At 37.9% G+C, this 26,466-nt stretch overlaps 2 protein-coding genes across 4 annotated transcripts in view; one reads left to right on the top strand and one right to left on the bottom strand.

Moving 5' to 3' along the window:
- Positions 1-24,590, bottom strand: CENPQ (centromere protein Q). Its single transcript, XM_004018876.6, has 9 exons — positions 24,506-24,590; positions 19,764-19,903; positions 18,929-18,983; positions 17,767-17,893; positions 14,391-14,459; positions 9,705-9,834; positions 6,694-6,813; positions 6,458-6,532; positions 1-5,400 (listed from the first exon to the last, which is right to left on the bottom strand). Exons 2-9 carry the CDS (start codon positions 19,863-19,865, stop codon positions 5,269-5,271), a joined length of 810 nt encoding a protein of 269 aa, XP_004018925.2. The 5' UTR covers positions 19,866-19,903; positions 24,506-24,590; the 3' UTR covers positions 1-5,268.
- A 130-nt stretch (positions 24,591-24,720) lies between these two features.
- The window catches only part of MMUT (methylmalonyl-CoA mutase), a 40,621-nt gene continuing 38,875 nt past the window's right edge, over positions 24,721-26,466 (top strand). Inside the window, exon 1 of one of the 3 annotated variants that reach the window (XM_004018874.6) lies at positions 24,721-24,854. The gene's annotated coding sequence lies outside the window, so the exon portion shown is untranslated. Of the gene's footprint in view, positions 24,879-26,466 lie in introns of all 3 variants that reach the window. The other 2 variants (XM_012100805.5, XM_004018875.6) reach the window with 2 other exon arrangements.

Raw genomic sequence — 26,466 nt, 5'->3', positions numbered from 1 at the left:
TTTTTGATGTTTTAAATTAATTTTTATTGAGGTATAGTTGCTTTGCAATGTTGTATTAGTTTTTCCTGCATGATAAACTGAATCAATAAGCTATATGTATACACATATCCCCTCTCTTTTGCATTTCCTTCCTATTTCGGTCACCACAGAGCACACCCCAAAGTTCACTGCATTACTATTTACAATAGCCAGAACATGGAAGCAACCTAAATGTCCATCAACAGAAGAATGGGTAAAGAAGATGTCATACATATATACAAAGGACTATCACTCAGCCACGAAAAGGAACGAAATTGGGTCATTTGTAAAGATGTGGATGGACCCAGAGACTGTCCTGCAGAGTGAATTTAGTCAGAAAGAAAGCGCAGCAACTCTTAACAAGAAAACTAGTTAGGACAGAAAAATATATCAGTCGCTTTAGAAAGAATAAAGTGCACACGGGAAACATGAATTTCTCTGTTTTTGCTTTCCTTCTTTCTTCCTTAAAGCTGAATATTTCTCGACAGTGAATGAAATCTGAGAGGATTTAGGAGACTTCTGTTTGGAAACTACGCCAATCTGAATGATTCAAGTATTAATTTTGACAGATGCACCTGTATTTATTTTCAGTAAACAATGCCAAGATATTCTATCCAACCAAATAAAAGAAAGCAAATCCTTTAATTTTAGGTCACTGAGCAGGTGTCTCATATTCAGGCAAAACCTGTTTGTTAAACATATGCCCAACTGAAAGTTGTGAGAACGGATGAATTAATATAAAATAATGACTTTAAATGACTGATAGTAAACTGTGTTTCTGTTAACGTATCTGTACAGGTTGCACTCTCCCTGGCCCCCGCCAAATGATATCATTTGCCCTCCTTCCTTCAGCAGCATTACCAGGTACCCATTTTCCTGTATGTTCAGCAACTTTCCTTTTCAGTCCTTTTCAATCTTTTTCAGCCCAATAATTAAAAAAGTTTGTCTTCATTTGCATTTACATGATTTTTAAGGTTGAAAAATCTTCCAAGTATTGATACTTATTGACTACTTATTTCCTTTGACAATTGCCCATTTTCCTATTGGTATTTAACCTGTTACTGGATTTTACAGCTTTATGAATAAAAATACTATGTTTTATAGATGTTGCAGATATTTTTCAGTCTGTGTTGTGCCTTTGGCTTATTTTTTTCAAAATTGTATCTTAAAAAGTTCAAAGTCTTAGGTAGTGATCTACTGATTTTTTTCCTTTATGGTTTTATCTTTGTTTATATGCATAATACAGGCATACCTCATAGATTCTGCAGGCTCAGTTCCAGATCACTACAATAAAGCAAATCTCACCACAAAGTCACACCAATTTTTTTACTTTACAGCGAGTATAAAAGTTCCATTTACATTATACAATAAGTCTATTAATTGTACAACAGTATTATATCTTATGGAGAACAGTGTGGAGATTCCTTAAAATACTAGAAATAGAACTGCCTTATGACCCAGCAGTCCCACTTCTGGGCATACACACCAAGGAAACCAGAATTGAAAGAGACACATGTACCCCAACGTTCATCACAGCACTGTTTATAATAGCCAGGACATGGAAGCAACATAGATGTCCATCAGCAGATGAATGGATAAGAAAGCTGTGGTACATACACACAATGGAGTATTACTCAGCCATTAAAAAGAATACATTTGAATCAGTTCTAATAAGGTGGATGAAACTGGAGCCGATTACACAGACTGAAGTAAGCCAGAAAGAAAAACACCAATATAGTATACTAACACATATATATGGAATTTAGAAAGATGGTAATGATAACCCTGTATCCAAGACAGCAAAAGAGACACAGATGTACAGAACAGTCTTTTGGACTCTGTGGGAGAGGGAGAGGGTGGGATGATTTGGGAGAATGGCATTGAAACATGTATAATATCGTATATGAAACAAATTGGCAGTCCAGGTTCAATGTAGGATATAGGATGCTTGAGGCTGGTGCACTGGGACGACCCAGAGGGGTGGTATAGGGAGGGAGGAGGGAGGAGGGTTCAGGATAGGGAACATGTGTATACCTGTGGCAGATTCATGTTGATGTATGGCAAAACCAATACAATATTGTAAAGTAATTAACCTCCAATTAAAATAAATAAATTTATATATATATAAAAACAATGTAGACACCTTAATTTAAAAATAACACTGTTTGGAAAATGGCATCAATATTGCTCGATACAGGATGGCCACAAACGTTTGTAAAAAATGCAGTATCTGCAAAATGCAATAAAGTACTACAAGACGAGTGTGTCTGTAGGGGTTTAGACACACTAACATCAGTTATTCATTCATAAATTCTTTTTAGTTTCTATTTTTTCATTTAATTTTATCTACTTTGAATCTATTCTGTCATAAAGTAGGAATATTTACCACCACCACCCCTCTACCCCCTGGGCTTTCCAGGTGGTGCTAGTGGTAAAGAATCCCTAGCACCCCACATCAATGCAGGAGAGGTAAAGAGACATGGGTTAGATCCCTGGGTCGAGAAGATTCCCTGAAGGAGGGCAAGGCAACCACTTTGGTATTCTTGCCTGAAGAATCCTTTGACAGAGGAGTCTGATGGGCTACAGTCCATATGTTGCACAGTCAGACACAACTCAAGTGACTTAGTACATATGCACCCATGCTCCAGCTCTCTCCCCAGTGGACTTAGCTAGTTTCTTCAAGATCATTTACTGAATATATTTTCTCTACATTTTATTTGATATGCTATCTTTATCACAGCCTATATTTTTACACCATATATCCTTTGCTCCAAAATATTTACCTTTGAGAATTTAAAGTTTCTTCCATTGGTACTCATCAATCACTGAAGAGAACGTGTATCATAGTTGGCATGGCCTTTGTATGTGAGAATTTAGACAGATAAGAATATTTCAAGAGGATGACCATCTGCATTACTGGGACCTTGTGTAGTTGAATTTTAATTTTACTTGGGTCTGTTACTAACTCTTAAATTCTTCACAAAGAGTACACACCAAAATTCAGCCTTTGAAGAAAATATTGTATATTTTGCCTACCTGCCAGGAGATACTGCAGATATCTCAAAATTAGATCATGTACTTTTTTAAGCTATGCATGCATGCATGCTAAGTCGCTTCAGTCATGTCCAGCCCTCTGTGACCCCACAGACAGCAGCCCACCACGTTCCTCTATCCCTGGGATTCTCCAGCAGAGAATACTGGAGTGGGTTGCTATTTACTTCTCCAATGCATGCATGCATGCTAACTTGCTTCAGTGGGTAATCCTGTCCAGCAGGTTAACCCTGTCCAATACCATAGACGGCAGCCCACCAGGTTCCTCTGTCCACAGGCAAGAATATTGGAGTGAGTTGCCATTTCCTTCTCCATTTCTAAGCTATAAGAGGGTAATCTAGTCAAGGCTATGGTTTTTCCAGTGGTCATGTATGGATGTGAGAGTTGGACTGTGAAGAAAGCTAAGTGCCGAAGAATTGATGCTTCTGAACTGTGGTGTCGGAGAAGACTCTTGAGAGTCTCTTGGACTGCAAGGAGATCCAACCAGTCCATTCTGAAGATCGGCCCTGGGATTTCTTTGGAAGGAATGATGCTGAAGCTGAAACTCCAGTACTTTGGCCACCTCATGCGAAGAGTTGACTCACTGGAAAAGACGCTGATGCTGGGAGGGATTGGGGGCAGGAGGAGAAGGGGACGACAGAGGATGAGATGGCTGGATGGCATCACTGACTCAATGGACGTGAGTTTGCGTGAACTCCAGGAGATGGTGATGGACAGGGAGGCCTGGCGTGCTATGATTCATGGGGTCGCAAAGAGTCGGACACGACTGAGTGACTGAACTGAACTGACTGATGGCCAGTTTATGTGTGATAAAGAACTACCCCTTAGCAACAATGGTGAACTGAAATTCTTGTTGACTTTCAGTCACCTGTTAAACAGACATTCTGACAGGACAGTAGACTTAGTAACTCCTTCATCCCACCAAAACTATTATAAACATCATGACTAATGACAGAAATCAGTGAGCTGGGGCTCTCCTAGCATTCTAAGAAACACAAGATTATAAATTTCCCAGATTTTTGAAGTTTTAAGACATTTTGTAAAATCTTTTTCTTTTAGTTGCTTTTCCTAGCACATAGTAGACAGTCCAAAGTATATACAATCATGTTCTCTTTAAATGCTGCGCTACAGATTTCCTTTTTTGAAGACCTTTCTTCCCTTAAAATCTATTAATGTCCTTCTTGACCATTATTTCCTAAGAGGATATTGCTTCTGACCCTTTTGTTGAGCTGTCCAAGGTTCCCAATGACTACAGTGAGCACTAAATCCAATTTGTTTAACCCAACCTGTCTTCCCGGTGGTCTCAGTCTGGAGGCATTACCAGAATTAGTGCACCTTCTAAATTAACTGACTAAACATCCTAGGTTAGACAGAAAAGTAATTAAATGAGTTATTTTATTCCACAAATACTTAAAAACAACCCACACGATATCTTGTGATTGGTTAAAAATGATTTTTAATGTATTTAAGTGATAATTTCTTCACATGAATATGCATATTATCATGAGGAAAGGTTTAGAAAAAAGTTTTTTTTTGTTTGGCATTTGTTTTAAGGGAATAAATGAGCTTGGGTTTCTTTTTAACAATTTTATGAAGTAAAGGTATGCTCTGATGAGAGTAGAAAATAAATATTCAGCATCTATTCACTAACCTAAAAAAAGAAACAAAACTTTCATGCTGCCTTTAAAGTTAAAGATACCTGGTTAATCATAATGATGCCGCATACAGTCTAGAGTGTTGTGTAAAAGAGCAAGGGCGATTGGGAATGTTGCAAGTTCCACATGACCAGACAGAAAATGCAAGTCATCAGCTAAAGAACAATAAGGAGAGCAAACACTTATGTTTTTATGTGCTAGGCACTATAAACAATATACATACATTAAATCATAGTATCACACTTGCTTTGCATTAAACAATAAACAAGCTCTATCAGCTATTATAAACCATCAGATTGTGGCTATTCTCACTTTATGGTTATGGGCACATAACTGGAGATACAGTAACATAAATGTGAGTTCCTAGACTTGTGAACTGATAAAAACAGTCTTTAAGGCCTACATTAGATGCTAACGGTAGACCTATAGAGGTTAAAGTGCATATCTGAAGAAGCCTCAGCCTCTGCAATATCACATAGATTAACATTTTTACAATTCATAAACATTAATATGGGACAATCTACAAAAAAAAAAACCCAACTCTTTAAGAGGCATCCAGTCTTTTATAGACTTCTTCAATGAAGGTGAGCATGTGCTTCATCTGGTATGAATTATGGAGAACTTCCAAGTCCTTCAGAAGACTGTTCGGATTTGGAATTAGCGTCAGAATTTCTCTCTGTGGGCATGAGAGAATAACTCATTTTTTAAATTTTATTTTTTATTGATATGTAATTGACATGAACATTATATTAGCTTCAGGCATATAACATAATGATTTGATATGTGTATACACTGCAAAATGATCACCACAGTAAGTTTAGTTAACATCTATCACCAAACATGATACAAATTTTTTTTTCCTTGTGATGAGAACTTTCAGATCTACTTTCTTAGCAACTTCCAAATATACAATACAGTATTAACTCTAGTCACCAGCTTATACATTACACCCCCATGACTTATTTATAAGTAACTGGAAGTGTGTACCTTTTGACTTTACCCATGTAATTAGTTTTTAACCTTTCACTATGAAAAATATTATATGTATTGATATGTTATTTAGAGAGAATGATAAAATAATAATCTTATATAATCACTCAACTGCAATTATCTATCAACTAATTGCCAGTCTTCTTTTAAATCTATATTATTCTGTTTCCTCTCTGCCCATTCCCATTCCTCAGACTACGTAGATTTCAGATAGGAAAATTTTTGCTACTTTTTGAGAAAACATACAGACTTTCTACCAGGGTAAACAGTGACACTACAGTATCTATTGGGGTCCCTTGAAAAAAGATAAGTTACCAGTGTGCAGCCTACTACAAACAGGACATAGTATACTATTTTAGGAAAAGTTACATGCAATTATTGGAAGCATAAACAAAGCAACTGTCAGAATTTACTCCCAGAAATCTATCCTACAGCCATGAATATACAAATGTGTAATAATGCATATACAAAGGTGTACACAGCATTACCTGTACTAGAAAAATTATTTATTTCCAAAATCTCCACAAATTACATTATGGCACATCTATATAATGGAATGTTATACAGCAAAAGACAAGCATGAGATGTTCAAACTATACCATCATATGAGAAAAATAATTTTCCCTTACAGTTTATATCATAGGTTTCATTTGTTTAAAAGAAGAAGTAGCATATAATTTTTTTTACCTATATGAAATTTATAACTGGTGATACAGTCAATATGGTAAATTGTAAGTACTTACCTGAAGGATGGGTGCTCTGAGACTCTTCTGAGAAAGTTCAGGAAGAGAGAGTACCCCACTATCTATATGAAACATCTAAAGTAGAAAAAGAAAGCTATAGATTATTTTGTAAAGCTAGACTGTTTCAAAAAGTTGATTTCTCTTATTATACTCAAAAGCTGTCTGGGTAAAATCTAATAATGAAAAATTATATCCAGATTCTAGTAATAACTTTTTTTTTGGTGGGGGACAATTACCTGTTTTATCTTCTTTTCTTCTTCTTCTACCTCACTTGTCAGAACACGAACTTTGTTCTTTAGGCTGTGAATATCCCCAGTCATTGACTCTATAGTCGCTACCATTTTATCTGTTTCTTCCTGCATCAGAAAGAGAAAGCTAATGTTTTAAATTAAATATACTATTAAGTGAAACCCAAACAGTTTTAAAAACATCTTACATATTGAAACACTTCTGGAAGAAACTGGTAATTTTCATTTTTCTTTCAAAAAAGTCTCCCTAGAGATTGATTTACCAGTGGAACAAAGATGTAAATGAACCTTTTGAAACTTTCCTCAAAAACTTACCAAAGCTGCTGGTATCAGAGATCCTGGAAGACCTATGTGAATTTAGCAGAACCCAAGGATTCACAGCAGCAGGTATAGCAGCATTCCTTAAGCAGCATGTAATAGCAGAGAAACTCTAATTTAGGAATATCTGAGTGCTATTTTCACTTGCCAAAAGAATAAGTGCTGAACATTTGGGCAAAGATAATAACAGAAAATGAGTGGCAGTTTCTCACATAAAAAGAACATAAAACGTTCAGAGGAAACAAAACAGAAAATAAATGAATGAAATAAATATGGGAATACCAGGGGTGTACTGACTGCAGGCCACACATAGAGTTAGCCAACTTCTGGGTTTTTAAATGGTATTAAGTACTGCATTGCTTTCAAATCTAGTCCTAGCAACAGCAAAGGACAGCGCGGCCTCTGGGGATCAGGGAACAAGTAAAGAAGCCATACAGAAGCCACACGAAAGTAATGAAGTAATAACTCTGAAATCCTGATGCGCAATATGGTTGGTATTTACATTTAACATCATTTTCCAAATACTGAAAGCAGAACTGTTACTGTCAATTATAGTAATCTTCCTTAACAAATATATTATGGCTTCCAGAAACCATTAGAAAGGGTACCTACAGAGGTCTGCAACTGCTCATGGGCTGTTTTTGATTGGTTCAAGAGCTATGAATGATTTTTACATTTCTAAAGGATGTTAAAAAAATGAAAAAGACTGTGCAATGAAAACCAATGCGACTCATAAAGAGCAAGATGTTTATCATCTGACCCTTAAAGAAAGGTGCTGATTCCTGAGTACCCAAAACTCTAGGTCTGAGAGCTCCATTTACCAGGCCAAACAAGGTCACAGGATCTAATACAAAACATGGAGAACTTGTTATATAACTGAAATTTGTGTCATATAATTGAAAGTAGAACTTAAATGTCCTTACCAAGAAAAAAAAATAAGAGTGAGGTGACAGATGCATTAATGAATAAGACGGGGGGGAAACCCTTTCACAATGTATACATACATTAAATCACCATGATGTACACTTTAGATATCTTACCACTTTGCTACTTATATCTCAAACAAAGCTGAAAAAAAAAAAAGCCATATTATGCTTCCCAACTGTTCATTAAGCAGGGGAGCTAGTGACAGTACTGAAAATATACTCTTGCCAAGCTACACTGTAATGAAAGTTAAATATAACCTCACGCAATGAAGAAAGTGAGAAAGCCACTAAAAACACCACTCTATAAATTTACAGAAGTCATGTATGGATGTGAAAGTGGGCAATAAAGAAGGCAGAGCTTTTCAACTGTGGACTCTTGAGAGTCCCTTGGAAACCAAGGAGATCAAACCAGTCAATCTTAAAGGAAATCAACCCTGAACACTCTTTGGAAGGACTGATGCTGAAACTGAAGTTCTAGTATTTGGTCGCCTGATGCAAACAGCTGACTCACTGGAAAAGACTGTGGTGCTGGGAAAGACTGAAGGCAGAAGGAGAGGAAGGTAACAGTGGATGAGATGCTTGGATGTTATCACCGGGGAAATTCTGGGAGATGGTGAGGGACAGGGAAGCCTGGTGTGCTACAGTCCATGAGGTCTCTAAGAGTCGGACATGACTTGGTGACTGAACAGCAACGTAAATTTACAATATATATAAATTTACAAAATATATTAAGTTTACAATATATTTACAATATATAAATTACAAATTTATAAACCTGTAATTTACAGAGCTACAAGTAGATCTGCTGCTTACAAATAAACTCTTCCATTTTTATTCTCAATCACATGGAAAAGCTGGAATGACCTATTTGTGAATGCTGACTCACTGGGGTGCAACCCCTGTTTAAACTACCACCACCCTGTAACAGATTAACAGACTTATTACTTTAGAAAGTTGACCTGCAGACAAAGACCAGATCTACAAACTACTTCAAAACAGCAAAAGTATATACGGTCCAATCTGTTTTAGTTTTAATAATTATATAATAAGCCCCTTAAGATTGATTTTCTTAACTGCTGAAGTATCCACTAATGAAAAGCCTGTTGTTTATCCTAACAGCAAATATTATCTCTCACTACCTTCCACAGGATAAAGATAAAAAATCACATGCCCTAAAGTTGGACTAATAGGACTGCATCACAACTGTGAGCAGTTTGTCTAAGGTTCAGCTAAAAATGCCAATATTTCTCTTTCTCACATTTGTAAAACATGAAATATAGCACAAGCCTCTGTAAGTCATTAAGGGCTATAACTATAAAGTGCTTACAACAGTGACTAGAAAAACATAGAAGGCTCTTGTTACAAGTTATCTATAATGATTATAAAAATGATGATGATGATTGTGTTCTTCTTGTCAATAAAGTAGCACTGAAGGACAGAAAAACTAATGTTTTGAAATTCTACAGCATTTAGTGATGAATTCCTATAACTTGCTAATCAAAAATAAGAGTTCATTATATTTAAAGTCTGATAAAAAAAATAAGGCTGCTACTTAATTACAAATATATTAGAAATAGTCAACTTTAGAGGACCAAAATTGAAAGGTTTTGCTTTGATTAAAAAAAAAAAAAGTTAATAAAAAACCTTGCCCAAGATGTAGTACTAGTTATTAGAAAAATAACATAATTCAAAAAACTTTAAATTAAATCTCTTCCCCTTTCCCCTAATAATGAATTCCCTTTTCAAACTTCATACCTGCAATGATGCCAGACCTTCCTCATTATCTCTGTGCTGTGCCCTTTCCGTTTTCAGTAGACTTGACACATGAGATAAATCTTGCAGCTTTTTGGGAGGGACTTTCAGGGTTTCACACAGTTGCAGCAATCTTTGGGACAGAATAACAACATAACTGCTTATTTTTGAGTACCACTAGTATTGTTTTTGATTTGAAATACTGTAGTCCCCTTTTTCTTTCCCTCATATTTCTAAAGGCTGAAATATTCTTTTATTAACAGCAGCTAATCTTAGCACTAAGCCTCCCCCTGACCAAAAGCCCTGACAAGTCCTCATTAAGTCTTTCGATTGATTAAGATTTACCACAAATCATGGGGTATCTAGGTTGCTTTATAAAAGGAAAAGTTTCTCTTTTACACATTTAACGATTGACTATTTATACACAGTTTAAAATAAACTAAAAATTTCCTTGTATCTTCTGAATGTGTTTCTTGGACTACTACAGTACATAAGTCTATCATTTAATGTGAATTTCTGGTAAGAGGTGAAACACTATTCTGTTAGTCTTAACTATGACTCTGAACTTTAAATCTCGGTTGTTTCACAGAATGTGACCAATAATAGAGAATGCCTGTATCAGTTACTCTAAGTTAATGATTTTTTCCTAACTTAAAAAAAAATCCCCTTCAAATCTTATGACTAACCTCACTTCCAGTAGACAGCAATACAGCTTTCCCAGGTTTGATTCTTGAGTTCCATGAGGAAGAAATCAAGAAGCAAAATCTAAATTTGGTTCCTTCTGTCTAATAGCAGTGTGTCTGGATCCTAAAAAATCCTACTACTTGAGATTTGCAGGCAATTAGAAGAACAGTGGAGCCCAAGATTTGTCTTCCCGGGATCATACTCAAAATATTAATTTTTATAAAGAAAAAAGTAGGTTGTTTAAACTCTACCAATCATACTTTTCATTAAACTGTCAGGATAAACTTCAGCTATCCCCCAAATCATCATTAGCCCATAAGCACAAAACCTGTCTGAATTTTTGGTTTAAGTAAAATAAAGATTCCCTTTATAAACAGTTTTTTTCTAAAACTTTATCAAACCTGTTCTGCAGAAAGGTCATTCACCATTCCAAATGTTCTAAATTTGTAGGTTATTCTACAAAATCTTACTAAACTAAAAATATAACCAGTGTTTATCATGTTACAATATACCTATCATAATACTATGTCAACAACATCTAAGCACATTTACGACATTGTATATCTATAAATCAGAATTCCCCAAAATATGTTCCTCTAGAAAGTGTAGTGGTTAATTTTTGTTGACTAGCAACTCTATTGTTTCATGACAAGGAAAAGCATATATGATTCCATCTATGTCAATCATAACAGCTCTTGCCACAAAATCAGTACAACAAGAGGCAAATCACCCAAACCAATCAGAATCAATCACCCAGAATATTCTAACTGAAGCTAAGAGGCTAAGAGCTTTCTTTTGCCTCTTTCTAAACAGGAAGCTATCTATATATACAGTTCTAATCTACTGAGGACAACTTGTCTAAAAGAATGAAGACAACATGAAGACAGAAGCAAAGACGAGACTAATTATACAATAAAGAGTTTCTGTGGTAAACACTAACTTGGAAGATGCTGGGTTGGGAAGATCCTCTGGAGAAGGAAATGGCAACCCACTCTAGTATTCTTGTCTGGAAATCCCATAGACAGAGAAGCCTGGTGGGCTATAGTGTATAGGGTCTCAAGAGCTGGACATGACTAAACCTCTACCACCAGGTTAAACAAAATGAAACAGATTTATTTACTGTAGGATTTTAATATGTTAATATACCAGGAAACATAATTCTCTATCACTTTTATTCACAAAGTATCTCTAAGCACAAGTGTTCCAACTATATTTGGAGACATGCTGTGCTGTGCCTAGTTGCTCAGTTGTATCCGACTCTTTGTGACCTTGTGGACTGTAGCCCCCGCCAGGCTCCTCTGTCCATGGAGATTCTCCAGGCAAGAATACTGGAGTGGGCTGTCATACCCTCCTCCAGGGGATCTTCCCAACCCAGGGATCGAACTGGGGTCTCCTGCATTACAGGTGGATTCTTTGCCAGCTGAGCTACCAGGGAAGGCCACAGAAATGGTGCTAGAGGAAAATTTGTTCAGATTCTAATTAGAATCAATTTGCTAAGGCTACATTCTGTCACATCAGTAGAAGGGAAAGTATCCTGAGTATTGCTACTTTGGGAACTAAAAAAAGAGAGCTGTGAAAGCAAAAATGAGGAGACAATAAGTAGTCTTTGAAATGTCTCTCCATGGCTGCTGTATTGTGAAAAAACAGGTTATCTGTTGAACAGAATTTAATCTTTTCTGATGAAGCAGTGTGATCGCTGTGAAGAAGAGTTATTACATACTAAAATATTCTCATTCATACACACCAAACATGGCTACCTGCCCCATATTAAAAAGATCATATATAGCTAAATTTTATTTATTTTTGCTACACTTTTATTATGTATTAGTTTATCTATTAAATTTTTAGTCATTCCTTCTTTACTAACAGGTTGCCATTCCTGTAAACAGTTTATAAGTTCACTACTAGTTGTCTTTCTTTAATCTCTTCAACCTGTCTCCATAAACTCTCACACCCATCCACTCCATCCTATCTTCAGTTCAGTTCAGTCGCTCAGTCATGTCCAACTCCCTGCGACCCCATGAATTGCAACACGCCAGGCCTCCCTGTCCATCACCAACTCCCGGAGTTCACTCAGACTCACGTCCATTGAGTCGGTGATGCCATCCAGCCATCTCATCCTCTGTTGTCCCCTTCTCCTCCTGCCCCGAATCCCTCCCAGCATCAGAGTCTTTTCCAGTGAGTCAACTCTTCGTATGAGGTGGCCAAAGTACTGGAGTTTAAGCATCAGCATCATTCCTTCCAAAGAAATCCCAGGGCTGATCTCCTTCAGAATGGACTGGTTGGATCTCCCTGCAGTCCAAGGGACTCTCAAGAGTCTTCTCCAACACCACAGTTCAAAAGCATCAATTCTTCGGCACTTAGCTTTCTTTACAGTCCAACTCTCACATCCATACACGACCACTGGAAAAACCATAGCCTTGACTAGATGGACCTTTGTTGGCAAAGTAATGTCTCTGCTTTTCAATATGCTATATAGGTTGGTCATAACTTTTCTTCCAAGGAGTAAGTATCTTTTAATTTCATGGCTGCAGTCACCATCTGCAGTGATTTTGGAGCCCCCAAAAATAAAGTCTGACACTGTTTCCACTGTTTCCCTACCTATTTCCCATGAAATGATGGGACCAGATGCCACGATCTTCGTTTTCTGAATGTTGAGCTTTAAGCCAACTTTTTCACTCTACACATTCACTTTCATCAAGAGGCTTTTTAGTTCCTCTTCACTTTCTGCCATAAGGGTGGTGTCATCTGCATATCTGAGGTTATTGATATTTCTCCCGGCAATCTTGATTCTAGCTTGTGCTTCCTCCAGCCCAGCATTTCACATGATGTACTCTTCATATAAGTTAAAAAAGCAGGGTGACAGTATACAGCCTTGATGTACTCCTTTTCCTATTTTCCATCCTATTTTACCCTTTCTATTTTCTTACTATTAATATCATTGAGAATTATGAGTTAAAAGAGCAGTATTTGTGCTCATGCTTCCCAAGAATAAAGTACTAGGTCACAAACATTTCCAGGCAAACCTGAGGAAACACTTCATACAGCAGCAGCTTAGGGCAGATAGTAGGAAAAAAGAAGTCACTGAAAATTATTGGCAGTGGTGACTTTAAAGAACACTTGGGGGCTTCCCTGGTGCCTCAGTGGTAAAGAATCTGCCTGACAATGCTGGAGATGCAGGTTTGACCCTGATGGGGAAGATCCCACGTTTCAGAGCAACTCAGCTCCTGTGCCACAACTATTGAGAATGTGCTCTACAGCCTGGGAGCTGCAACTACCAAAGCCTGGGTGCCTTAGAGCTTGAGCTCTGCAGCAAGAGAAGCCACCACAATGAGAAGCCCATGTCCTGCAGCTAGAGAGTAGCCCCTGCGTGCCACAGCTAGAGAAAAGACAATACAGCACCGAAGACCCAGTACAGCAAATTTATTTATGTAAATAAATAAAATAGAATTACTTAAACAAAACACAACAAAAAATACTTGAAAAGAAACCTCCACCTGAGACCTGCCAGAAATAAATAGCAATAGTATCCTGGAAAATTATACTTGTTACAAATAAGGTTATATAATATGAAGTGAAGAGAAAACAGGGCAATAGGGTTAAGTATCAAATGAGAGTGGTGAACTGTTAACTTGCAATTGGTCAAAATGAAGTTGAAAGGAGTTAGAGTTGAAAAAATTTTTTTTCAAACCTCAACACAGAAAACTGAACTTTCAAAGTAGTTCCGATTTTCAGATTCTTTAGAAATTCTCTTAAATTTACTTACTTCAGAATTCCATGCAGCATCAGTTTAGGGTAGAATACATATTCCCAAACCATTCATCTTCTTAAAACGTCAACAACAAGACAAAACAAACAAACAAAAAAAATGACAACAACAAAAGAATGAAAACCCCAAATAAAAAAGTTCTATATTCCATAAATATCTGTTCTGGTAGCACAAGAACAGACTGGATTTTTACCAACTGTGTTTCAACTGTTTTTTTAATTGTGTAACTATATTACCTTTTCTTTAGGAAATTCAGATGATATTGAATTTGTTTATTTTCTCTAATACTGTCACTCAGAACTGATCTAGAAAAGAAAAAATAGGGATTGAATAAATATTGGGATTGAATATGTATTAGTTTCAAACATTACATTATATTTAATCTGTTTATTTTTTCTAATTTCTTTCAAGTGCCCCTTCTTACTAACCAGGCAGAATCAATCACTTTATTTTATGTCAAGGACATTTAAAACAGAGGAATAATCTAAGTGAACTAAGATGGACTGGAATGGATGAATTTAACTCAAATGACCATTATATCTACTATTGGGCAGGAATCCCTTAGAAGAAATGGAGTAGCCATCATCGTCAATGAAAGAGTCCGAAATGCAGTACTTGGATGCAATCTCAAAAGTGACAGAATGATCTCTGTTCATTTCCAAGGCAAACATTCAATATCACGGTAATCCAAGTCTATGCCCTGACTGGTGACATTGAAGAAGCTGAAGCTGAATGGTTCTATGAAGACCTACAAGACCTAGAACTAACACCCCCAAAAGATGTCCTTTTCATTATAGGGGCCTGGAATGCAAAAGTAGGAAGTCAAGATACACCTGGAGTAACAGGCATATTTGGCCTGGGAGTACAGAATGAAGCAGGGTAAAGGCTAATAGAGTTCTGCCAAGAGAACGCACTGGTCATAGCAAATACCCTCTTCCAACAGCAGAAGAGAAGACACTACACACGGACATCACCAGATGGTCAACACTGAAATCAGACTGATTATATTCTTTGCAGCCAAAGATGGAGAAGCTCTATACAGTCAGCAAAAACAAGACCAGGAGCTGACTGTGGCTCGGATCATGAATTCATAACCAGACTGAAATTGAGGAAAGTGGAGAAAACCACTAGACTATTCAGGTATGACCTAAATAAAATCCCTTATGATTATACAGTGGAAGTGAGAAATAAATTTAAGGGACTAGATCTGATAGAGTGCCTGATGAACTATTGATGGAGGTTCATGACATTGTACAGGAGACAGGAATCAAGACCATCCCCATGGAAAAGAAATGCAAAAAAGCAAAATGGCTGTCTGAGGAGGGCTTACAAATAGCTGTGAAAAGAAGGGAAGCAAAAAGCAGAGGAGGAAAGATATACCCATTTGAATGCAGAGTTCTAAAGAATAGCAAGGAAAGATAAGAAAGCTTTCCTCAAGTGATCAATGCAAAGAAATAGAGGAAAATAATAGAATGGGAAAGACTGGAGATCTCTTCAAGAAAATTAGAGACACCACGGAAACATTTCACGCAAAGATGGGCACAATAAAGGACAGAAATGGTAGGGACCTAACAGAAACAGAAGATACTAAGAAGAGATGGCAAGAATACACAGAAGAATTATACAAAAAAGATCTTCACAACTCAGATAACCACAATGGTGTGATCACTCGCCTAGAGCCAGAAATCCTGGAATGCGAAGTCAAGTGGGCCTTAGGAAGCATCACTACGAACAAAGCTAGTGGAGGTGATGGAATTCCAGTTGAGCTATTTTAAATCCTGAAAGATGATGCTGTGAAAGTGCTGCACTCAGTATGTCAGCAAATTTGGAAAACTCAGCAGTGGTCACAGGACTGGAAAAATCAGCTTTCATTCCAATCCCAAAGAAAGGCAATGCCAAAGAATGCTCAAGCTACCGCACAATTGCACTCATCTCACATGTGAGTAAAGTAATGCTCAAAATTCTCCAAGCCAGGCTTCAGCAATATGTGAACCGTGAACTTCCTGATGTTCAAGCTGGTTTTACAAAAGGCAGAGGAACCAGAGATCAAATCACCAACATCCACCGGATCATTGAAAAAGCAAGAGAGTTCCAGAAAAACATCTATTCCTGCTTTATTGACTATGCCAAAGCCTTTGACTGTGTGGATCACAATAAACTGTGGAAAATTCTGAAAGAGATGGGAATACCAGACCACCTGACCTGCCTCTTGAAAAATCTGTATGCAGGTCGGGAAGCAACAGTTAGAACTGGACATGGAACAACAGACTGGTTCCAAATAGGAGGAGTACATCAAGGCTTTATATTGTCACCCTGCTTATTTAACTTATATGCAGAGTACATCATAAGAAACGCTGGGCTGGATGAAGCACAAGCTGGAATCAAGATTGCTGGGAGAAATATTAATAACCTCAGATATACAGATGATACAACCCTTATGGCAGAAAGTGAAGAACTAAAGAACCTCTTGATGAAAATGAAAGAGGAGAGGGAAAAGGTGGCTCAAAGCTCAACATTCAGTAAACTACGATCATGGCATCCAGTCCCATCACTTCATGGCAAATAGTTGGGAAACAGTGGCTGACTTTACTTTTTTGGGCTCTAAAATCATTGCAGGTGGTGATTGCAGCCATGAAATTAAAGGATGCTTATTCCTTGGAAGGAAAGTTATGACCAACCTAGATAGTATATTCAAAAGCAGAGACATTACTTTGCCAACAAAGGTCCATTTAGTCAAGGCTATGGTTTTCCAGTGATCATGTATGGATTTGAGAGTTGGACTATAAAGAAAGCTGAGCACCGAAGAATTGATGCTTTTGAACTGTGGCATTGGAGAAGCCTCTTCAGAGTCCCTTGGACTGCAAAGAGATCCAACCAGTCCATCCTAAAGGAGATCAGTCCTGGGTGTTCATTGGAAAGACTGATGCTGAAGCTAAAACTCCAATACTTTGACCACCTGCTGCGAACAGCTGACTCATTTGAAAAGATCCTGATGCTGGAAAAGATTGAGAGCAGGAGGAGAAGGGGACGACAGAGGATTAGATGGTTGGATGGCATCACCAACTCGATGGACTTGGGTTTGGGTGAACTTGGGGAGCTGGTGATGGATAGGGAGGCCTGGCATGCTGCGGTTCATGGGGTTGCAAAAGTCATACACGACTGAGCGACTGAAATGAACTGAATGATCTAAGTTCTTTTTATCACATTATATCATTGTAACTAATTTATATGCCTCTTCTCATGGATTTCAGTGCCTTGATGGCCGAGTCCTATCTCTGTATTCCTGTTAGCACTGCTTCCATATAAAGTATCAATTTGAGCAAATTTCTTCCTAAAGTATCCCTCTTGACAGAAAAAAGTTTTAAGTTTACAGAGAGCAGATTAGGCCATGTAAATTTCATTTTAATTTCAGCAATAAAATTCCAAGTTTCTGATATTAATAAAGGCTTTTTTTAATTGAAGGCGTAGGCCATCAAAAGACATTAAAAAAACCTTGCGAAAGAGAAAAACACCATATCACCATAAAATAGACAAGAATATTTAAAAGGATACTGTTTGTAGGAAACATAAGTAGAAATGAAAACAGTGAAATGTAAAATATTTCACACTCACATTGCTACAGATTCCATCATATTTTGCAAATGTTCTCTGCTACTCTTCGAAAGAGGTTGCCAGGTTTTTCTCTTGTTGGATGCTATCTTTACCTGTTTTAGAGTAGTATGCTTTGTTTGTCTTGTCACTGGTCAAAGAAGAGACTGTGGTTAATCTAGAAATGTGTATATTTTTATTTATAAATTCAAGGACAAGTTTATCTAACAAGAGCCAATGGAATTCTGAGAACCACGATACTATAAAGCTGTATTAGCTGTTTAATTTCTTTTTTTATTGCACAGTCATAAAATGCCAGGTGTTGAATATGTTGTTATTGTGTTAACTTAAATACCATTAGCTGATATTGCAGACAGAAACACAAGACAATTTTAAATGAAGAACCAATTATTAGGATTCAGCATAAAAGTCTGGTTCTCAGAAATGACCTGAACTAACGGACTTATTGAGAAGACTAGGAAAATGCTTTTTGCCATATGTTGGGTGGCAACTGGAAGTAAGGCAATAAACCAAACCAAAAATGGATATTGAGCGTCTGGTAGGTTACCGACATTGTTCTGTTTATAATAAATAAACAAAGGATATACACTATTGGCTTACACGAAAATTCATTTGGAGAGAAGGGAGATTAAATAATTATAGTTACAGGTATGCAGAGCATTACAAAGGAAAAAGCACTGTTCATTATGTAAGTATAAAACCAGAGGACCTAACCTGTTTCTGGGTGAGGAGGTAGAAAATTCTTCCATGATGAAGTGATATTTAAGTAAAGATGATCACTCCAAACTAATTTACTCTAGACAAACTTAGCTCCAATTTAATCTAAACAGTGGTAGCAGAACACGGTATTTGTCTCAAAGAGAAAACAGCAGGCGTGTCTCTATATCACAAATCAGAATAAGTCAGACTGTTGTATACTTTGAATTTCTCTAGTTCCTTTCAGTTTAGAAACCCACACAGTATTTTGCTGGTGGTGGTAAGTAAAATTTTAGCTGACCTAGGTATCTGACTAACCAGCACTACATATTCTTGCAAAAATGAGAATGCTTCCATTTATTACTATGTTTTGCTTATGCAAAATTCATAAACAAGATGCTGAGAACTTTTTCATAAATAGATATAGCTTGAGAAAGATATGGTGAAACTAAACATAGAAAAGAAATACCTTCAGAAGACAGATGTTTCGGATGATTTTTATTTTTTTTCACTGTGTTTCTAACCTAGAGAGAAAAACACACAAACATGCACATACAATTAAGCACTTAATAAAAAGATACTGCTTTTGCGATAGACTTGTCATGTATATTGGAGTGAATTCATATACCTTCTGGAAAGATGAAAAAAAAGTATATTGCTACTTCTACAGCAAAAGGTGTGTATTTATCACAAGTGGAGGATATAATAAAGCAACTCCTGAACAATGGTGATAATGTATAAAAGAATTTCATATGGTGCTAAAGAATGTTTTAAAGAAATCATTACTTATTTTGCCTGTGAAATAGTGTTAAATACTTTTCCTGCAAAACAAAAAATATAGGCATTACCTAATACAGAGAAAAACATGCTGATTATTCTTTTTATAAGAGAGGCACAAAGTTATGGCAGGAAGAAGCTAATTCCTCTCCAACTAATTTTTCTCGATGTTAATAAAAATCTCTTCCATCAACTGACGGATTCTCTTGTCTTTTAATATATGAATGCCATATTCACTTTATTATACTTTATTACCAGTATTCCCATTTGAACACCTTAGCAATGTCCCATAGCATCTTTCCCAAAGAATTCTCTGATTAATATTTTGGAAAAGAATAAAAAAATCTTTATCTGAAAGTTTTTAAATCATGTTGCAGCAGCTCCCACATAACCATATATATGGAATATAAATTACTATAATTTGTAGTAAAGCTGACCTTTAGTCTTCACATACTCCTTTATACAGAACAGATATTTTTACCAGAGTCCTGAATGATAAAATCTTTGAATAAGTCCTGAATGATTACCTTTTTCTCTGGTAATTCTGCTTTTTCATCATCAATTTTTCTTTTTGGATTTCTTTTTAACTGTTGAGATTTTTTCTTGGAAGCATTTGCTTTGCTAGACATCTTGATTTAAACAGAACAATTGTAACAGTTTTTCACATCTGTAAAGATGAAAAGGACACAGAAAAATGCTTAAGACTTGTTTTATTACAAATATTTTGTTAAAAGGACTACCTATAAATGTTCCAAGTTTGCCTTTAAAAAACCAGAATGAAAGTTTTGGGACAGTATTCTGTGTTTTTAAAGCATTTAAACATATTTAAAAATAAATAATGCTGGTTATCAATAAAGATGTCTAATTCAACTTCATTAAAAAATTTCTGCCATTTGTATGGCCTTAAAAAGTCATATAAAACCACTTTCACATTTCTTACTTTATACTCCCCCATATAGTAATATTATCTCCATGCTTAAACCCAAGAAAAGGGAAATATAAAGTGCTGAATTGTTTTTTTCTGGTTACAGATAATGTCAACTCAGAGTAACATTCAGGTGGATTCATCATTCTATGTGACTTAGCACACGCACAGACAGATTTATGCCAAAGATGGGAGGAAATAACTTTTAGGATTATACCATGAGTCTACACTGTAGAAATTTATGTGGTAAATTCCCTCTTAAGGATTTAGGCTATAATTCTTGCTAGGTTGCAAGAATTATAACAAAGATTCTTCACATCAAACTCATCTCTGCTAAAAGAAACAGAGGAATAAAATATTCATTTCTGCATTAGACCATAAGGAGCAGTTTAAAGTCAGGTACAGTATGTTGACATGCACACACATATCCTCCTAAATATGTGTGGTATGTACATTACACACACACACAATTAGATATATAGATAAATCAGTCACCATTTCTTTTCTAAAAATTCAAAGTTAATTACATTAATACAGTTATATATGCAGATTTAGAGACAGACAAAGAAGGTACTCTGAATAAATCTATTCCCTCAAATTTTAAAAGGAAAAGTTCAAGCTTTCCCCCCACCCCAAAAATGGTCGGAAAGAATAAACTGAAAGATCATTAGCTATACTTAGGGATTACACGTCAAATCAGTTACAAAATACAGTTGTTCAGTCGTGTCCGACTCTTTGGGATCCCGATGGACTGCAGAACGCCAGGCTTCCCTGTCCTTCACCATCTCCCAGAGCTTTATGAAACTCACGTCCATTGAGTCGGTGATGCCATCCAAGCATCTAGTCCTCTGTTGTGACCTTCTCCTCCTGCCTTCAATCTTTCCCAGTATCAGATCTTATACAGTGAGTCAGCTCTTTGCATTAAGTGACCAAAGTATTAGAGCTTCAGACTCAGCATCAGTCTCTCCAATGAATATTCAGGATTGAGTTCCTTTAGGATTGACTGGTTTGATCTCCCTGCAGTCCAAGGGACTCTCAAGAGTCTTCTCCAACACCACAGTTCAAAAGCATCAACACTTTATCGCTCAGCCTTCTTTACAGTCCAACTCTCACATTCACAAAACACAGTGGAAGCTAAAATACACTTTACTATGCTCCTGAACAATGTGGTACCTTATACTATACCAGTCTCCTCTGCTTCATTCTTGAAATGTCTAATTCTCTTAACTGAACACTCATGCCCTTTACTTCCCCTACTTAGAAACCAATCCATATGCGAGCTGCGCTTGTGGACCTCTCCTGGAAGGGCTGCCATGTACAGTTCAGGCTGTTCACTGGAGAAAAGCATCCAGGTGAAGAAACCATTGAGGGCTAAGATTTACTCCTCATTCCATTCAGGAGACTAAAAATGGTACAAATTCCTTCTCACTCCTGTTGTTGAGAGGTGTAGTCTATGTCCCCTTGTCTTAAATCTCGTAGACCCTGCAGCAGTTTAAGTGGTAGAATATGGTGCAAATGATTCTGTACCAGATTTCTGGCCAAACATGAACAGATTAGTAGCTACCACTACCCCTTGCTTGGAATATTTGCTCTTGAAACCCAGCTAACACTCTATGACCAAAGTCAACATGGAGAGGAACTGAGGACCTAGCCAAAAGCCCCAGCTGAATTTCCAACCAATAGCTAGTATCAACTTGCCAGCCTCATGCATGTACCTGAGCCAACAGGCTGCGGCTGATACTGCATGGAAAAGTCATCAATCAACCCTACCAGCTGATCCCAATTCTAAATTCAGGAAGAAAGTAAGTGATTTTTTTTAAAATTAAAAAATAAAAACCCTTAAATAACACCCACCTCATAATACCCAAACTCTTTACCATGACACTTGCAGTCCTCAACAATCTAGCCTTGCCAAGCTTTCCATACTTCTCTCCCACGACTCCTCAAATGAGTCTCCCTCTCCAGCTAGACTTGATTTCCTGAAGACACTGTGAATAATGCACTAGTTCCACCTGAGCTTCACTCTCCTGTCTGTGCCCACCCTCCTCTCAGATTGTGAGCCATCTGCTTCTGAAAACCTTCCTAACCACTTCCCCTCACTGCTCTCTGAAAGTCTGTGGGCTCTTATGGTCTCTCTCATTTGGCACTTATTTATAGTTCGGTTTTGTTAATCATTTTTCTTGATATTCTTTATTCACTAACATGTAATTCAGTGCTACAGTCTTTTTAAGTACAGAAATTAAAAATATTCATTTAGAAACTTTTATAGCAACTTGACAACAATTTTAGGAATGTTAGGTCTGGTCAAAAAATAACTGGCTTTATTTTAAGTTTAATTTTTCTGGTAATTCATTTAAAAAGAGACTTAAGGTAAGTTTTAGAGAAATTAAGCAGAATTTGAATATAAAATTTGAATATATCCACCTCACCTTCCCTACTATCAACATCCCTTACCAGGGCAGAGCACTTACTACAATCCATGAACCTACAGTGACACATCATATCACCCCAAATTTATGGCTTACACTGGGGTTCTTCCTTGTACATTTCATGGATTTGACTAGTAATTTGTTTATTGTATTTTACAAAAGTAGCAGTTGTAGTGACTGATTAAAAATTAAAGCAACAATAACAAAAAAAAATTGGTCCTTTATCACAGACCATCTGAAAAGCTCTATTTTCATTGATACATACTTGAAGCAATAAGCCATACAGCAAAGAAACTAAAGAGCTTCCTGATGAGGATAAACGAGGAGACTGAAAAAGTTGGTTTGAAACTCAACATACAAAAAACTAAGATCATGGCTTCCAGTCCCATCACTTTATGGCAAACAGAGGGGAAAAAAATGGAAGCAGTGATAGAGTTTATTTTCTTGGGCTCCAAAATCACTGAGGATGATATCTCCAGCCACGACAATAAAAGATGCTTGCTCCTTGGAAGAAAAGCTATGATAAACCTACACAGCCTATTAAAAAGCAGAGACATCACTTTGCTGACAAAGGTCCGTACAGTCAAGCTATGGTTTTTCCAGTAGTCACATATGGATGTGAGAGTTGGACCATAAAAAAGGTTGAGCACTGAAGAACTGATGTTTTTGAACTGTGGTGTTGGAGAAGACTTTTGAGAGTCCCTTGAACTGCAAGGAGATCAAACCAGTCAATGCTAAAGAAAATCAACCCTAATATTCATTGAAAGGACTGATGCTGAAGCTAAAGCTTCAGTACTTTGGCCACCTGATGTGAAGAGCTGATTCACTGGAAAAGACCCTGATGCAGGGCAAGACTGAAGGCAAAAGAAGAAGGAGGAGGCAGAGGATGAGACGGCTGGATAGCATCACTGACTCAACAGACATGAATTTGAGCAAACTCCAGGAGACAGTGAAGGACAGGGGAGCCTGGTATGCTGCAGTCCACGGGGTATCAAAGAATCGGATGGTCAGGACTTAGTGACCAAATAACAACCACAAGTGGTAGTAGGCAGAGACAGATATGAAAACAGTTTCCGTGTATAGTCAATTATACATACTGCAACAAATGTTAGACGAGTGCATATCTCAAATTGGTGTGTGCATGGGGAGATATAGGGTACTCAGAGAAAAAAGTAGTATATGAATTACATTTTGAAATATTTAGCTAGAAGAAAGGGAAGTAAAGTATCTGACAGGAAAAAAGGCCCATTGGCAGGACAGCTTAAAAGAAGTCAGTCTGTTCAGGGAAAATTCAGAGAGGCTTTGACATGGGCAGACGCAACGGACAGAAGAAAGACTCGAACTGTAGTTTGCGGCCAGACTACATACTGCAGTAAAGAATGTATTCTTTACCCTGTAGGAAACAGGGAAGCATTCTAGGTTGTCTTGGTTTTCTTTGTCAGCTTGCTGAAACTCGTGGAAACCACCAATCTAAATCTCTATGTGGGTAGAATAGGTGAACACGACGTCTGCCAAAACTTACAAACACGCAATGTTTACTTTTTGCAACTGATGCCTCGGGGTAGCGACGCTGCCAACCGCAGTTTCCTTAAGGCTCAAAGGCACTTATCACTAACGCTGCACTTCGCTCCACGACTGACTGCGGGAAAGAGTAAGGAAGCAGGACGAAGATGAGGATGATTCGGGGAAGGGAGGGAGGAAACATGCGTGGCTTCACTCCTTCTTTGCGAATCATACAGTACTTTGTTTATCCCCGGCTGCGAAAGGCAAACCTGTTCTGATCTCCCACTCTCCTTTTGGAAAACCACTTGAAACTCCTCAAACACAAGCCGCCAAGTTTGCCACAAACGTGTTGGCCGCAAAACTTATCCCCCAAACTGGAGCCACCGGCGGGCGAAGCGCTTTCATTACTCACCAAAAACTGATCCTTGAACCCTTTCAGGAGCTGTGCTCAGAGCATTTCGCGCCCAAACCATCCAAAGCAGAGGAAGCCCGGAAGTGAGCACAGAGAAACCGGAAACGCCTACGGGGAGTGGCGGGCATCTATCCACGCCCCCTAACGTCATCAGGAGCGCGCCCACGAAAGCGTGACGGGATTGGTTGGAACGAGGGCGGTCGGCCGACGCCCCCATCCCGTCCCATCGCGTTGGCCTTTGCGCTTGCTTGGTCCCGGGCCCTGCTTTGGGGACTTCTGACTTGCAGAGCTCGGGGTTCCTAGGTCTGGCCGTCGTCTTCCAAGGCCTCGGTCTGAGACAGGCCGACTCGTGAGTAAGACCGTGCACCTTGAGGCACGTCTGCCTTTCAGATCCCTCCATTCTTCAGACTCCTCCCCACCCTTAGTTGTCCCCGGAGAAAGTTGTCCTTTCTCTCTTCCCAACTCCCAACTTCCTCCTTCTTTACTGCTGAGAAGGGATCCCACTCTGCTCTACCTCTTCTTAGGTTTAAATGCTCCACTGGCCTCTCTCTTTCAGTGAGGTCTGCGGAAGTTCGGAGGTACTGCAGAAAAGAAGGTGCTTTTAATGTCCCAGAGGCCATATTGCCATCTTCCCTGGTTACCCAGGAACCCCGAAGTTCCTCCGGGCAGAGAGCGATTGTAGGATTCCAGAGGAATATGCTGTCTCCAGAGCTGCCTCCTTCGAGGCCGCGGTGGTTGTGAGGGTTTTTTGTGAGGGGTGGCGATATTGGAAGTCTCTTTCTGTGTACAGATGAAGGTGATGGTGAGAAGTGGAAAGACAGGTCTAAACGTACTTGAAAGTGTAAATTGCTAACTTGTTCTCGTTTTTATCTGGAAAGAGAGTAATCTTTTATACGCACCAAATTGAGTAATATATTTGTGTGTGTCAAATTTTAAATCACTTGATGATTTTTCTCTCAGTATTTTATGTTTAAAGACTTATTTATGCTGATACTAAATTTAATTTGCATGCTCTGTGTTGTCCTCTCTCACCTAAATTGGACGAACATTGGAGGCGGCTAGCTTTTAAAGTAGAATCACGTGTAAACAAATTTAAAAGGGATTTGATTCAGAACTGTATGTAGGTGTTTTACCCGTATTTTTTTGAGGGTGTGGCAGATGTTGCTTCATCATTAGGGCAAATGTTGCTTCACTGTTGCTCTTTCACACATTTTAATCACTCATAACTTATTATATTTGCTTTGCATATTATTTCTTTGGTTGTTGAAAGTGTCTCTTGATGTATCTTTTGAGAAAAGTTCAGAAATCCTGTTTCCATCAGCCGAAGTTGTGTTCTTATCTAAAAAAGATGTCTATTTCCAGTCTTTACCAATTTGTCATGCGATTTTCAGGAAGTCACCTCTTTCCAATCACTTATCCAGGTTTAGGAAAGCCCTACCTGCATTTTGTAAAGCCCTACCTGCAACATTGTAAAGAGCAGTATTGCATAGAAACCTGGAATGTTAGGTCCATGAATCAAGGTAAATTCAGCTCAGTTCAGTTCAGTCACTCAGTCGTGTCTGATTCCTTGCGACCCCATGAATTGCAGCACGCCAGGCCTCCTTGTCCATCAACAACTCCTGGAGTTTACATAAACTCATGTCCATCAAGTTGGTGATGCCATCCAGCCATCTTATCCTCTGTTGTCCCCATCTCCTCCCACCTTCAATCTTTCCCAGCATCAGGGTCTTTTCCAATGAGTCAACTCTTCCCATGAGGTGGCCAAAGTATTGGAGTTTCAGCTTTAGTATTAGTCCTTCCAATGAACACCCAGGACTGATCTCGTTTAGGATGGACTGGTTGTAAATTGGAAGTGGTCAAAAAGGAGATGGCAAGAGTGAACATCGACGTTTTAGGAATCAGTGAACTAAAATGGAATGGGTGAATTTAACTCAGATGACCGTTGTATCTACTACTGTGGG

Source organism: Ovis aries, chromosome 20 (genome assembly GCF_016772045.2).
Source record: "Ovis aries strain OAR_USU_Benz2616 breed Rambouillet chromosome 20, ARS-UI_Ramb_v3.0, whole genome shotgun sequence".
Taxonomy (NCBI): Eukaryota; Metazoa; Chordata; class Mammalia; order Artiodactyla; family Bovidae; genus Ovis; species Ovis aries.
Note: the sequence above shows the minus strand (reverse complement) of the source record. Positions and strands in the feature narration are given on the sequence as shown.

What these genes read in the sequence shown, in the direction of transcription:
- CENPQ (XM_004018876.6), bottom strand. Translation starts at nt 19,865, where the DNA reads ATGTCTAGCAAAGCAAATGCTTCCAAGAAAAAATCTCAACAGTTAAAA. An exon ending in CTGAATTTCCTAAAGAAAAG is followed by an intron (nt 9,835 to 14,390) that starts GTAATATAGTTA and finishes TCTGTCCCAAAG; the next exon opens with ATTGCTGCAACTGTGTGAAA. An exon ending in AAGGTCTGGCATCATTGCAG is followed by an intron (nt 6,814 to 9,704) that starts GTATGAAGTTTG and finishes TTTCTGATGCAG; the next exon opens with GAAGAAACAGATAAAATGGT.